The sequence below is a fragment of the Leuciscus leuciscus genome (genome assembly GCF_965113295.1).
Source record: "Leuciscus leuciscus genome assembly, chromosome: 5".
NCBI lineage: Eukaryota > Metazoa > Chordata > Actinopteri > Cypriniformes > Leuciscidae > Leuciscus > Leuciscus leuciscus.
Window position 1 is genome coordinate 37,393,587 of NC_138729.1, and position 12,968 is coordinate 37,406,554.

At 39.2% G+C, this 12,968-nt stretch overlaps 1 protein-coding gene and 1 long non-coding RNA gene across 2 annotated transcripts; one reads left to right on the forward strand and one right to left on the reverse strand.

Annotated features, from left to right (window-relative positions):
• Positions 1–81: 81 nt before the first annotated feature.
• ankrd34bb (ankyrin repeat domain 34Bb) lies at positions 82–6,680 on the reverse strand. Its single transcript, XM_082168807.1, has 3 exons — positions 6,362–6,680; positions 2,755–3,038; positions 82–2,119 (listed from the first exon to the last, which is right to left on the reverse strand). The coding sequence occupies exons 2-3, from the start codon at positions 2,955–2,957 to the stop codon at positions 649–651; spliced, it is 1,674 nt and encodes a 557-aa protein (XP_082024933.1). The 5' UTR covers positions 2,958–3,038; positions 6,362–6,680; the 3' UTR covers positions 82–648.
• Positions 6,681–11,216: 4,536 nt separating this feature from the next.
• Positions 11,217–12,729, forward strand: LOC309500067. The gene is made up of 2 exons (XR_014206467.1): positions 11,217–11,597; positions 12,301–12,729. It is a non-coding gene; the product is annotated as an uncharacterized lncRNA (long non-coding RNA).
• The last annotated feature ends 239 nt before the right edge of the window (positions 12,730–12,968 follow it).

The following is a 12,968-nucleotide window of genomic DNA, read 5'->3' on the forward strand; positions in this document are numbered from 1 at the left end:
GTGTGTGTGTGGAAATTTTTCAGCATTGATGAATAGAAAGTGAAAAAGAACAGCATTTATTTAAAAAAAGAAATTGTTAATATATGTTACTGAGTACTAACCCCAAACTTTTGAACAGTAGTGTATAACAATGAAATATGCAAGAACGCGAAAGTGTTGTTATCTGTTACATTGTTTCTGTTTAATTTATTAATGCAGTAAATTAGCTCTTAATATATCCAATGATACTGAATGCTATTATACAATGCTTAATTGTATATACTGTATATATACGCAAGAAACTGAAAGTGTTGTTTTATGCAGTCAATGGATAAATACAAGTCACAATTTGTCTGTTGTAAATACAAAGACATTGCAGGCATAAATCCGGTTTAAAGAGACAGCAGTACATTAAACAGCAGCAACGTTTCAGTATTCTGATTCAGTGCACTAATGAGTGAGAGTACAAAGAACAGCAGTAAAGTGCAGCAAAGTTTACAATAGTCAAAATAAACATATTACCACTGTCCAGTCTGGAAAGTGCATTTTAGGATGTGGTTTATGTTTATTATGATTCATAATAATGATTTATTATGATTGTATTCTGTTCAGATTTCAGACTTTGACAAATGAAATTTCTATATTTACCACAACTTTCCTTTGTGATGTTTACTGACCAAAGATTTCCTCAAAATTGACCAGCTGCTTGATCTGCTCAGTTTGCATGGAGTGTCGTCTTAACAGACTCTTCTTGTTCTTGAGATCTCTGGGATGGCTCGGGGCAATGGGGACAAAATGCCTCAATCCAGGAACAATGGGTGAAGTTCCTGCCACAGGCTTGCTTCCACTGTTGACGCCAACACTGGTGTTGACTTTGATATCTGGAATGGGTGCATGCGGATTAAGAGGTGGCAGATAACCAGGGCGGGTTTGTGAGATATGGTCTAGGAGTAGGGCTCCAGATCCCCTCCGCTCCAGCATCGCCGGGCTCCTCCTCTGAACGACACTCTCCAGAGACTCTCTGGATCCAGAGAGAGTGGAGGAGCGGCTTGTAACAAGCTTACGTTTCTCCGTCCCCCCAGTTCCTCCTCCTCCTCCTCCTCCTCCTCCTCCAGCCTTCCCGAGGTCTTCAGAGGGTTGGCTCCCAAATTGAGGCAACTGAGAGTCAGAACTGTAGTGGTCCATTCCGAAGTTGCGGCGACGAAACACATTGCGCAGGCTTGAAACAGCCAGGTTGGGAAGGCATTCTGGGTCCCGGTCCACAGTTGCAGTATCTGAGATGGATGCCTGCTTGAGGTTCTGATGTGAGGAAGAGTGCGGTAGCAACTCACCATCGTAGGACATTTTTCTACTTAGCCATTTCTGTTCTTTTGTTAGTTCTCTTTCACCATCAGATGTTGTCTCAAAGGCTCTAAGCAGACAAGCAGAGTCTTTGACGTCAATGCTTTGGTGCCGAGCTACCTTCGCTCTCAGTAGAGGTCTGCAACCATTGTACCCAAATGAGAGCTCCTCTTCGGGGGTGATATCTAGAAGTTCCTCGGTCAAGGATGAGGACTTGCTTTGCTGTAGGAGCAGAGAAGGAGGGATCTTCAGCCAGGGCTCTGAGTTAAGCCTCTGTAGATGCAGCAGCTTCACCACACTAGCCGCTTGCAGAGGGCTTGAATCTTGAGTCGGTGATCCTGCCTTGGATGTGGGAAGTGTTGGAGTGGATCCCAGGGTCTCAGATTGGTTATTGGTGGGAGGTGAGATATGCGGGGTAAAAAGATTCATTTCAGAGGGGCACATACATGACACAGAGGCACAGTGCAACCGGTCCTCAAGATTTGGAGGTGGTGGTACGTTCAGATACTGTTTGGTCATTTGTCTTCCAGAGGGTAGTTTGTCTGTTGTAATGATGATGACTTCTTTGCCCCTGGCCTTGCAGGCGTCCAGTAGCACTCTCAGTGCATCCTTGTCTCCAGCGTTAACTGCGTAGACCAGAGCAGAGGAACCACTGTGGTCCTCTAAACTAGGGTCAGCTCCACTGGAGAGCAGAAGCGACAGCACCTCATCGCCCGCCCGCTCTATGCAGGCATGCATTAGGGCTGTCTTACCAGACTTATCCTGAATGTTGGGGTCTGCACCATTTTCAAGAAGATACCTGTTGAGAAGAAGATTGCTTCATTAGAGTGAGCTCATAGAGGAAGGGATCAATGAGAGAGTCAATCAGAGTGTTCACAATAAAAAAAAGTAAAAATGTAGTAAACACATACTCATGTGATTTAAAAAAAACTTTTATGCCATTTTCAACATTGGTTTCAATGATTCACGTGGTGTTACCATCAAGAAAAAAGTGTACACATCTGATCCAAAAAAAGTTTGTTACACTACCATCCAAAAATGTTTTTGAAAGAAGTCTAATGCTCACCAAAGCTAGATTTATTTGATCAAAAATACACACAAATAGTAATTTTGTGAAATGTTATTACAATTTAGAATAACTGTTTTCTATTTATCTTTTAAAATGTAATTTATTCATGAGATGGCAAAACTGGATTATCAGCAGGAATTACTCCAGTCTTTTTAATGAGTCCTTGCTGAATAAAGTTATTATTTAATAAACATCTTACTGACCCCAAACTTTTGAAATGTAGTGTATCTTTTAAGGTAAAACTTTATTTTTATTTTCTTTTTTAAATATATTTTTGGGGGATTCCTTATATGATTGTATATATAAAAAAAACGAATATATAAGTTTCATTGTACAATCACCTAATCAACTTACAGGAGACCCACCTGATGATCTTGGGTTTTGGCACACTCTGAGCATCGGCATGGTGACTTTTGCAGGCCACCATCAGTGGAGTTTCTCCTCTCTCATTGCTTTCATTAATGTAAGCCCCTCCTTCCAGCAGCAGGCGCGTCAACCTCAGGCGGCACAGATACACTGCTTTCAGCAAAGAGTTTCCACCCGTGCGCACCTCTGTTGAGTCCTCCATGATTATGTGGTGGTGTGACCGTTGAGAGGCTAATGTCGGGTTGGCTCAGTGGGTCATAGAAGCTGATTTCTTTATTGGCTTCTGTCAGGGAAGAGAATGAGAGCATACTTTTTCATAAGCAGAGTTTTTCAAGGTTTTCACTTAAGTGTTTGCTTTTTATCCAATTCATTCGCATCAAAGCAAACCTGATGTCTTGACATTGAAATGTTCTCTCCCTCTACGCCTCAGAAGAATATGCTAAAGAGGTTTCCTGCTCTAATCTAGTGTCTCTCGCCATTCATCGGGTAGACACTAATGTGAAGATGTTTGTTATGATGACTAGGTAGGTGGCATGTCTAGGTGGTACTTGACATAGGAATACATAAGACATAAGAAAACTGAATTAGTTATCTAATCCTGTTACATAATATTAATTACTCTTTCTTTTATATTCTTTTAATTTTTTATTTATTTTTATTTTCCTGCAATTATGCAACATAGTCTTTGTTTATTACAATTTAAGCTCAATCGACAGTGCTTTTAACATCATGTTGATAAACAGAATAATTAATTCCAACCTGTGCCTCCTTTTCTTTACAAAGCAAAAATCTGGTTTACAGTGAGACACTAACAATCACAAGTGAATGGGGCCAATTTGTAAACTTTTACTCAGCCAGAGTTATATTATATTTTATTTCATTGCCATGACAACATAACACTTAAAACACCAAATGTCATTAAAATGAGAACAACTTTACAGTTCAAACAACAATTATAATACGTTTTAACAGAAGGATCAAGTGTTTTTATAAATCTTCTAAAAACCAGCCCCATTTACTTCTTCACGAGTTAATTTGCCCATATAATCTTTAAGCTAATAAGGTTAAGCGTATTTGGCTTGCTGTCCGCAGTGGAGGGACTCGAGGAAGCAGCTTCAACTAGAGCTTAGATATACCCCGTAGTTGGACTACTAATGCTTGGATGATGAGTATGGTAGCAAGATGCCTAAATTATATTGGTGGAGCTGGGGAGGTGGAGGGATGCCAAAACAGCTGATGCCAGAGCAAGGTGAGCGGCTGCTTATATGCTGTTAATTGAAAGATTAGATGGGTTCTCTCCTCCCAAAGTTATGTTGTGAACTTCACTAACCACTAATCACTGTAACCTTGATTTCTGCTTTTTTTAAAGAAAAGGACAGAGATGCTTTGAAATTACTATGCTGTCGTTTAAGCTTAATTTCTACATTACTTTCATGTACTTTTAAATTAGCATGTGTAGTATATGTCATGTCTTAAAGGGATAGTTCACCCCAAAATGAATTAATTGAATCTCTTCTCTTTCTCTTCTGCTGAACACAAAACTGAAGATATTTTGAAGAATAATGAAACCAAACAGTTGATGAGCCCCATTGACTTCCATAGTATATGAAAAAAAATATATACTATGGAGGTCAATGGGGCCCATTTAAAATGTTTGTTTACATACACTCTTTAAAATATCTTCTTTTGTGTTCAGCAGAAGAAAGTAACTCATACAGGTTTGGAACAACTTGAGGGTGAGTAAATGATGACAGTTTATTTAAATTTTTGGGTGAACTATCCCTTTAAGCATGTAAGCCAGTACCAGACATGCACAGTCTGTTCTTAAAAGAGAAATAGCAGTGTTTTTGTCAGTAGGTTGAAATTCAATAGCTTGAGGCAATCTGTATTTGCCACATAGAACGAAGACATTCCTTTATAAAGTCTATTGTGCATGTGGCCTTGTTCTCTCAACTCAAAGTGCAGTTGCAGTGCACTCTTTATTTAACAAACAGCGAGCGCGAGACTGCCTCACTCAGGTTTATAAATGAGAATTCACTGGAGTTGAGGTAAGGGGAGTAAGGAAATTAATCTTTTTGTGTCCTCCAACAAAATGAAAAGGATGAAAACCTGGGCTGACACTCTCATGGTAGCTTTTCTTAGCAGTGAAGGCTGCATGTGACAAATGCTAGATTAGAGAGTGCGTCAGCACAGTGGATAAATGTTTTCTTTTTCTTTTTTAAAACCACACATGCGGATTATAATACCTTTATACCTAACTTTAATAGTCTTAAGTTGAACAGTCTGCCTGCCAATAGTCTGCCTTTCCTGAACAAGAGCCTCCTCATCTCTTTCTTTCTTTGCGTGTCATGTTTATTATGCTAATAAAACACTTTGTCCTGACAGTTTGGCTTTTGAAATCAAGTTGTACAGACAGGCTAAATTCCTGATTGGTCTGGTACAAGCAAACTGCCTGATGCCTGCATGACATCTCGGTTCAAGCTGCTAATTCCTACAGCTCCCTGGGCTGGCATTTAAAACCACAGCTTTGTGTGTCATTCCCCTAGTCTTCAATCGCCCTTGGGAACAGAGAGAATTTTTAATGACAGGCCTCTCTCCCTCTGTTGCTGCCTCGTGCTAAAAAGCATGGAGCAAATGAGGCCCAAAACAGATGAGGGTGGTGATTGTTGCAGCAGCAGTACTGAAGTGGAGCACCAAACCGACCACTCCACACACCTGTGTGCATCTGTGATTCATGCCAGATCACGCAATGCTTAATTCTCCTCGCAAATGGTGAGCTGAATTTGTCCCTCTTAAAACACCTGCAGGGAAAATGAAAACGCACTCTCTGTGACATCTACTGATAAGTGGATAAGAATAGTTTTTTGTGTGTCTTGATTAATGAGGGTAATGTGCTTTCGCGGTTTGCCAGGAGAATAAATTATGAGCTTCCTCAGCTGATATAAAGATAAATTTCCATGTCCATAGTATATATTCATATGCTAAACAGTGAAAGCAGCAAACGGTTAATTTGGAAATTAATTATTTGCATGATGTATTTAAAGCTGATTTATTTATATTTAATTTAAACTACATTTTTATTGTATAAGATTGTTTTAAAATAAATTTAATTTTATAATCAATCATTTGTACTTAATGCGTGATTTTGTAAAGAAATATTTTTAATTAAACGCAAATGAACTTTACTTGAAATCCTCCATATATGTATATATATATATATATATATATATATATATGATAATAGAGATGATTTTCAGAAACAATGGACATTGTTGTTGTTTTTACACACATATATGTGTGTGTATATATATATGTATATATACACATCTGTATTATCATCTAAAGATGCTATTTCGTGTGAACTATTTTTACTCTTATTTTTATAGAACAGATCCAAGGTCAACACTAATAACAAAAGATATATCCACTCACAACATACCGTAAGCCATACCAACAGCATCACAAATCTAAAAAAGTCTGCAAGAAAACCTTTATATTAACTTATTAACACATACAATTTTCTTTATAGAGCATAAAAAGGTAAAGTTTTATATTTTACATAAAAAAGTATGCATATTTTTAAAGGAGATTAAATGATGTCCTTACCTCTTATAAACCAGTCGCTGCTCTAGATTTCTAATAGCTTGTTCCTGTGGCATGTCATCTTTGTAAATAGACGAGTAATCCAGGGGTGAGACTAAAGCTGGAGCTTGAAGTGGGAGATGAACATGTGGAGATGTGCACTCACTGAAGGTGAATCAAAGAGTGGCACAGATACAGGAGAGAGAAAGAGAACAAGTGCCTGTGCTCTAGCTACCAAGCTCACCACAGACCAGGAGGACAGTCAAGCTTAATAGAGCAAGGTGACGCCAGTCCCAGCACATCCAGCGTCAGTAAGTGATAGCTCCATTATTCTCACATTGCGAAGGAGTTATTGAACTCGTATGCAGAGGTTGTACGCAGACCCTCATTTGTTCCTAACTCTGATGTCAACATGATCGCACGATGATGGCACCTATTGTCCAATTACATCATTATGACACAACTGTCTCGCCTTTGAGGCAGCAGTTTAGCTCCTGAGGAGTGTATTGATCCGTTTGAGTGATGCAGTCACTATTTTTAAAACTGCAATGATGGCACTGAAGGGCCAATAATAAGACTCCTAACGGATAAAAAATGGGAAAAAAAAGTTTCATTTGATAATAAAAACTAACAGCCCTCCAACTGCTCTCTTTTACCTTTTAATCTAAATGGCAACTCGCATTGCATAATGAAGTGCAAACCCTTGTCAAGTCTCTAGATACTCTTTGTACCCTGAATATATATTTAAGTGCTACTTAAGGTGCATGTGCTGGGTAATTGGAATTCCAGTCAGGTTTATTTCAGCCTGGCCGTAAACATTTGTAGTACATTAGCTGACATATCAAAAACAATCAGCTTAAAAAGGTTGTGCCTGATTGCAGCATTTGGCTTTTTAAAATAGGGGTCATGAAGGAGTTTGTGTGGGTGAGCCTGAAAGCTTTAGTATTGTGACCCTTCTCTGAACTATATGACAACCTTTGTCAATCAGCCAGTCCGAGGATGAAATACAACATGCATATTCATGAAGCAGTCAGATCTTCAGACGGGCGTAATAGCATACACTTCAGTTGCTATTGGATATGGAGATGAACAGGTTGTCTTTTGCAGTTGGCAAGATGGAAGAATAATTAAGTGGATAGCAGATGTGGAAAAGACAATTTATAACTATCAAATTTAGGTGGGCCTATATTGTTTTCTGAATATCTGAAATTACACAAACACAACCTGATACAGATAAAAGAATACTTATTGTATTGACTGGTGGCCAATCTACACTGATTTTACATTCCATCAGTAAGAGCAGAGTGTAAAGGTTGAATTAACAGAGCAATGGCACATCTGTAAATAAAAGATTGCAATTCACACAACATAATGTAAGATATATCAGAGTTCAAAAGAGGACACATTTTTGGTGTGCGTCTTTCTGACTTATCTGTGTCCAGGACAGCCAGTCTTTGTGGTGTATCGAGAGCTATGGTATGCAGGGTAATGATATGATATACTTTATTGTCAGACAAGTATTTCATGACAGTATCTATGTTTACTACAATCAACATCCAATAAACATTGACATACACTTGATCCACACAATAGGTTCTCAAGAGGCTGACCTTACAATCCTTGAGCAAATTTTAATTGTATTAAACAACTTTGTTTTTAGCATAACACACAAACTCTCTACCATATGGAGTTGCAATATTGCAGTATACTCATTATCACAATGCACATTATCCACATCCAGCAGGAGTAACTGTCGACGCAAGAGGAAACTGTCTGAAAGGGATGTCCAGGTATTAACCCGGATTGTATCCAAAAAATATAAAACCACAGCTGCCCAACTCACTGCAGGATTAAATTAAATTCACACCTCCACTCTCCTATTTTAACCAACACTGTTCGACAGGAGCTCCACAGGATCAATATGGTCAGGCAGGGCTGCTATCCAAACCTTTGATCACTCGTGCTAATGCCAAATGTCGGTTTCAATGGTGCAAACAGAGCAAATCTTGGGCTGTGGATAATGTGAAACATGTATTGTTCTCTGATGTGTCTGATCTGTCTTTCCCACATCCGTGGGAGTTACGGTGTGGAGAAGCCCCGAAGAGGCTTAACACCTGGACTGTTGCATGCCCAGTGGGAAGCCTGGGGGTGGACGGTGATGGTTTGGAATGCAATATCATAGTATTCCCTACCATGCTTGATGGGCACAGTGCCAAGGACTACCGAACCATTCTGGAGGACCATGTGCACCTAATGGTTCAAACATTGTACCCTGAAGGTGGGGCCATGATGATGCACCAATACACTCAGCAAGACCTGTGACACAATGGTTTGATGAACATGAAAATGAAATTGAACATCTCCCGTGACCTGCACAATCACCAGATCTAATTATTTTTGAGCCATGTGTTTTCCTCCACCAGCACCACATAGCGACCTGGCCACTGTTTTGGAAGAAGAATGGCTCAAAATCCCTCGGGCCACTGTGAATGACTTGTATCATGTCATTCCCAAGATGAATCGATGCTGTATGCTGATTTCACGCAGCCGTTATTTTGAAATCGAAAGCGAGGCTCCGGTTGGAAGAAAACCGGAAGTGTCACCTTTAATCACAGTAGAGTCGTGAATGCGATGGCGTATTGTTGTATAAAATGAGTTATTCTAAAACTGTACATTTCTTTCATACTTTAGACTATATACAGTGAAATTCATTTATATATAAAATATTTTTTTATATATAATTCAGAAAGTAAAAAAAGAAGCAGGAATGAACTATATACATATCCTATATTGGATATTAACATCCAATAGTGTAAATCGCGGCAGCAGCTTCAGGCTGGTAGTCCAAGGCATTGTTGTTTATCTTTACTTCCGGGGTTCTTCCCACCGGAGCCTCACTTTCGATTTCAAAATGGCGGCTGCGTGAAGTCAGCGTATTGGCTGCAAAAAGGAGGCCCAACAACAGGGTTCTTCAAATCCAGCCCTGAAGAGCTACTGTTCTGCAGAGTTTAGCTCAAACCATAATCAAACTCACTTACCTGCAATTTTCTAGTAACTGAAGACCTTTGCTGTGTCCTAATTCTAGGGCTATACATCGTTGAAAGGCCGCAATTCGAAGACTGATTGCTTCCCCATTGTGCGATGAAGGCTCCTTCAAATGCGGCCTCGAAATGCGCCGTTCATTTCGGGGGAAATTAAGGCACATGGACCCCAGAATTCATTACGCGCCGGTGACGACAGGATTTTTTGTTAGAGAAATTGTCTGATTTTACTTTTAAATTTTAGCATTGGGTTCTACTTACTCGAATAATCTAATTTTGTAAAAATAAAACATATATAGAGGTAAATTCAGGTTGATTGGGACACTTTTCCTCACTCATCTCAATGGCAAAAAGTGTCTCAAACAACCTGAATTCACCCCTAAATAAAGCAGCTCAAATATTGACTTTTATCCTACCAAGAAGCGGTTTTACATAGTTTACACACCATATGTACATAAATGGACAAAGGTGAACATTGTTTTGTTTTAGGCGGTTGGATATAACTTAAGTACAGTAAATGTTACTGCCGCTGTTCAACGGCAGTTGTCAGTTGCTAGGAGACAAGAACAGTTTTCCATAGGCTAGAGTGTCCCATTTAACAACAGTCAGACCTTAGCGGTCATCGAAGGACTGCCTTTGAAGTCCGAGTCCTTAGAAGAATGCAGCCTTTGAATTGGTATACAGCCCTTGACTAACTTGTTCAGGTGTGTTTGATTAGGGTTGGAACTAAACTCTGCAGGGCAGTGGCTATGGAAGTAGAATAATGTCAAATGTTTTTGAAATAAAAAGCCTGTTGAATTGCACTACTTGAAAAAAAATAGGCATTGCATTAACCATGCTTGCATTTTAATGCATTGTATTTTTAGGGCTTGCATTTTTATTGGCTGAAATTCAACATGGTTGAATATTTAAGCTGTGAATATTTCAATTAAAAACATTTCAAACACCTTTTCATTATTAAAAATTCAATAATCCATATTCACCTTTCATATTTCACTTCCAAAATATTCAAACTGTTTAAAAATACAAGCAATAATATTCAACAGGCAATTTTCGGTCCATTTTATTTCGCTTTGCAAATTCGCTTCCACACATTCAGTGGTTCAAATTCGACAGTAAATTCAACATTGACGTCCAGGAACTGCAGGAAAAGCAGTAGATTGCCGAGCATACTCTCCATCTGCTGTTAGTCTACCTCACCAGCAGATGGTGCAAAAGCGCATGTTGAAGACCAGCAACAGTTAGAACAAGTCATTCATTCATTAAACTCATTTACAGCAATGTAAGTGTTTTTGTGATTATTATGATGGCTGTTTTATGTTAAATTCAGTGTCTTCGCGGTTACTTTTCCTGTGTAGCCTATACATGCATCTTTCTCTACCGTGAACAAGATTATAATGTTATTCCCCGATGCGGATATACAGATCCAATGTTACATTTTTGAGGTTGACATATATTTCTCTTGGTTGTTTAGTTATATTGTGGCGATGTGCTGCATGCAGGCTATTAGGGTTTCCCTCAATACTTAAGGATTCCCCTGCTGGACATATACAACGCTTAAAGGTCCCATGACATGCTACTTTTTGTAGGCTTTAATATAGTCCCTAGTGGTATCTGAAATCTCTTTCCAAAAATTCAGCCTCAGTGCAGAATTATAGCCACTACAAGCCAGTCCCAGAATGAGCTTCCTTCAGACAGGCCGTTTCGGTGTCTGTAGCTTTAAATACTAATAAGGAGGAGAAAGGCGGCGCAAGGTGGAGGGTGGGTGTGGCCTTGGCCATCTTGCGCAACGGTAACGTGGCGTGCATGTTTACGTTGGATATAGCACGAAGACACGCAGGCTGCGTTCGAAACCGCATACTTCCCTACTATTTAGTATGGGAAAAAGAGTAGGCGAGCGAAAAAGTATGTACGAATCCAAAAGAGTAGGCGAGAATTACCTGGGTGACGTATTAATTATCGCGAGATTCGGACTTAAGTGCGTTCGAATATGCCTACTTTCCTACTATATAGTAGGCGAAAACAGTACGTGAAGGAAGCAGTACGTTCGAAACATCAGTATTCATAAAAGAGAAGGCGAGAAGTTCCCGGATGGCTTACTGCTTCCACACAGATTTTTGAGTGCTGATCCGTGGATACTCTTCTATCCCAGGAGGCCACGCGAGAGGATACGTCATTATCAAACATCGCGGAGATCAGCGACGCGGGTGCTTTCAAATGTGAGTAAACACGGTTCCTTGCGTTAAAATTGCATGTGTTGAACTACTGTAGAGTAAACTGTTGAATTGTTGAAGGTGTAAAGTTGTGATTTTGCTGTAAAAACACGTTTTATTATGTATAACGTTAGCTAACAGAGGAGCTCCAGTAAGGACACGTAAGTTACGTCTCTAAAGTGGATTTACGTAAACCATATATATCTTAAAGACGCTTATTTTAAATGTCTATTTACATCTGACAGGAAAATCTTCAGTAAATATTGCAGAAGAGCACATCACAACATGAAATAGACATCTGAGTGATGAATGTGTGCTAGAACAAATCTATAAAGTAACTAAACATAAGTTATCTATTTTACTTGTCCATTATGTTGATAAATTGAGGAACATTTATGTTGGATAAAAAGTTAAAACAACCTCAACATGTAAATGTAGTGTTGCTCATAAATCACAGAGGTAATGTGAATAATTCAAAGGCTTTGAGTGAGTATACTACAGAAATAAATAACAACAACTATTTAAAAATTAAGTTGTAGTTTATTTTAATTATTGTAATTTCAAACAGAGCTATTACAGCACTTTTCTGATTCTTGATTTCTGTGCATTTGCTGCACAGCTTTTGTGGTGGAGCAGGACCTGCAAGGAAAGATGATGGCGGCATTTGTGGAAAAAAACACACGTTTTTGTCTTCTAAATAATTTTGTAGGATCTGAAATGTCAGCAGGCTGGTGTGAGCACTGAGGATGAGGAGCCCAGAGCTGAATCCTGGAGATGGTGCCATGGATGAGTCCCTCCATCACTCCACCTGCCCTTATGAGACCCTCCATCACTCCACCTGTCCTTACGAGACCCTCCATCACTCCACCTGTCCTTACGAGACCCTCCATCACTCCACCTGTCCTTACGAGACCCTCCATCACTCCACCTGCCCTTATTGCCTCAGATTGTGAAGCACAACACATCACGCAACAACCTCAGGCACGAAGGCACGGCTCACCTCTGGCGGTCAGCTGATTCATCAGAATAAAGCCTCAGAATGGGAACCGCTGTGTTGAGATGGCAGAAGGATGTGGGGTTCAGCGCCTGTAGTCTACATACATGATTGTAGTTTGAATAAAGCTTTGTTTCATGTGTTGACTTGTATATGCATTTGTTTATTGTGTGATGGTGACTTTGATTCATTCTTTTACTAATTTATTAATATTTCTCATTGTTGTCAGTAAATAAAATATAAATATTTAATTAATGCTTTATTTATTGTTTGAATGAAAATGTAGATATGTTCACTATACACATCTAGAGTGTATTCATGCATAGCTATGTCATATGACACATTACATTTTGTTTGTTTTATTGAATTATTTTCAGTAAAAA

Excerpts from the sequence above, each read along its gene's own strand:
- ankrd34bb (XM_082168807.1), bottom strand. The coding sequence starts at position 2,957 with ATGGAGGACTCAACAGAGGTGCGCACGGGTGGAAACTCTTTGCTGAAA. Across the intron at positions 2,120-2,754 it reads CCAAAACCCAAGATCATCAG|GTATCTTCTTGAAAATGGTG; the intron begins GTGGGTCTCCTG and ends TCTTCTCAACAG.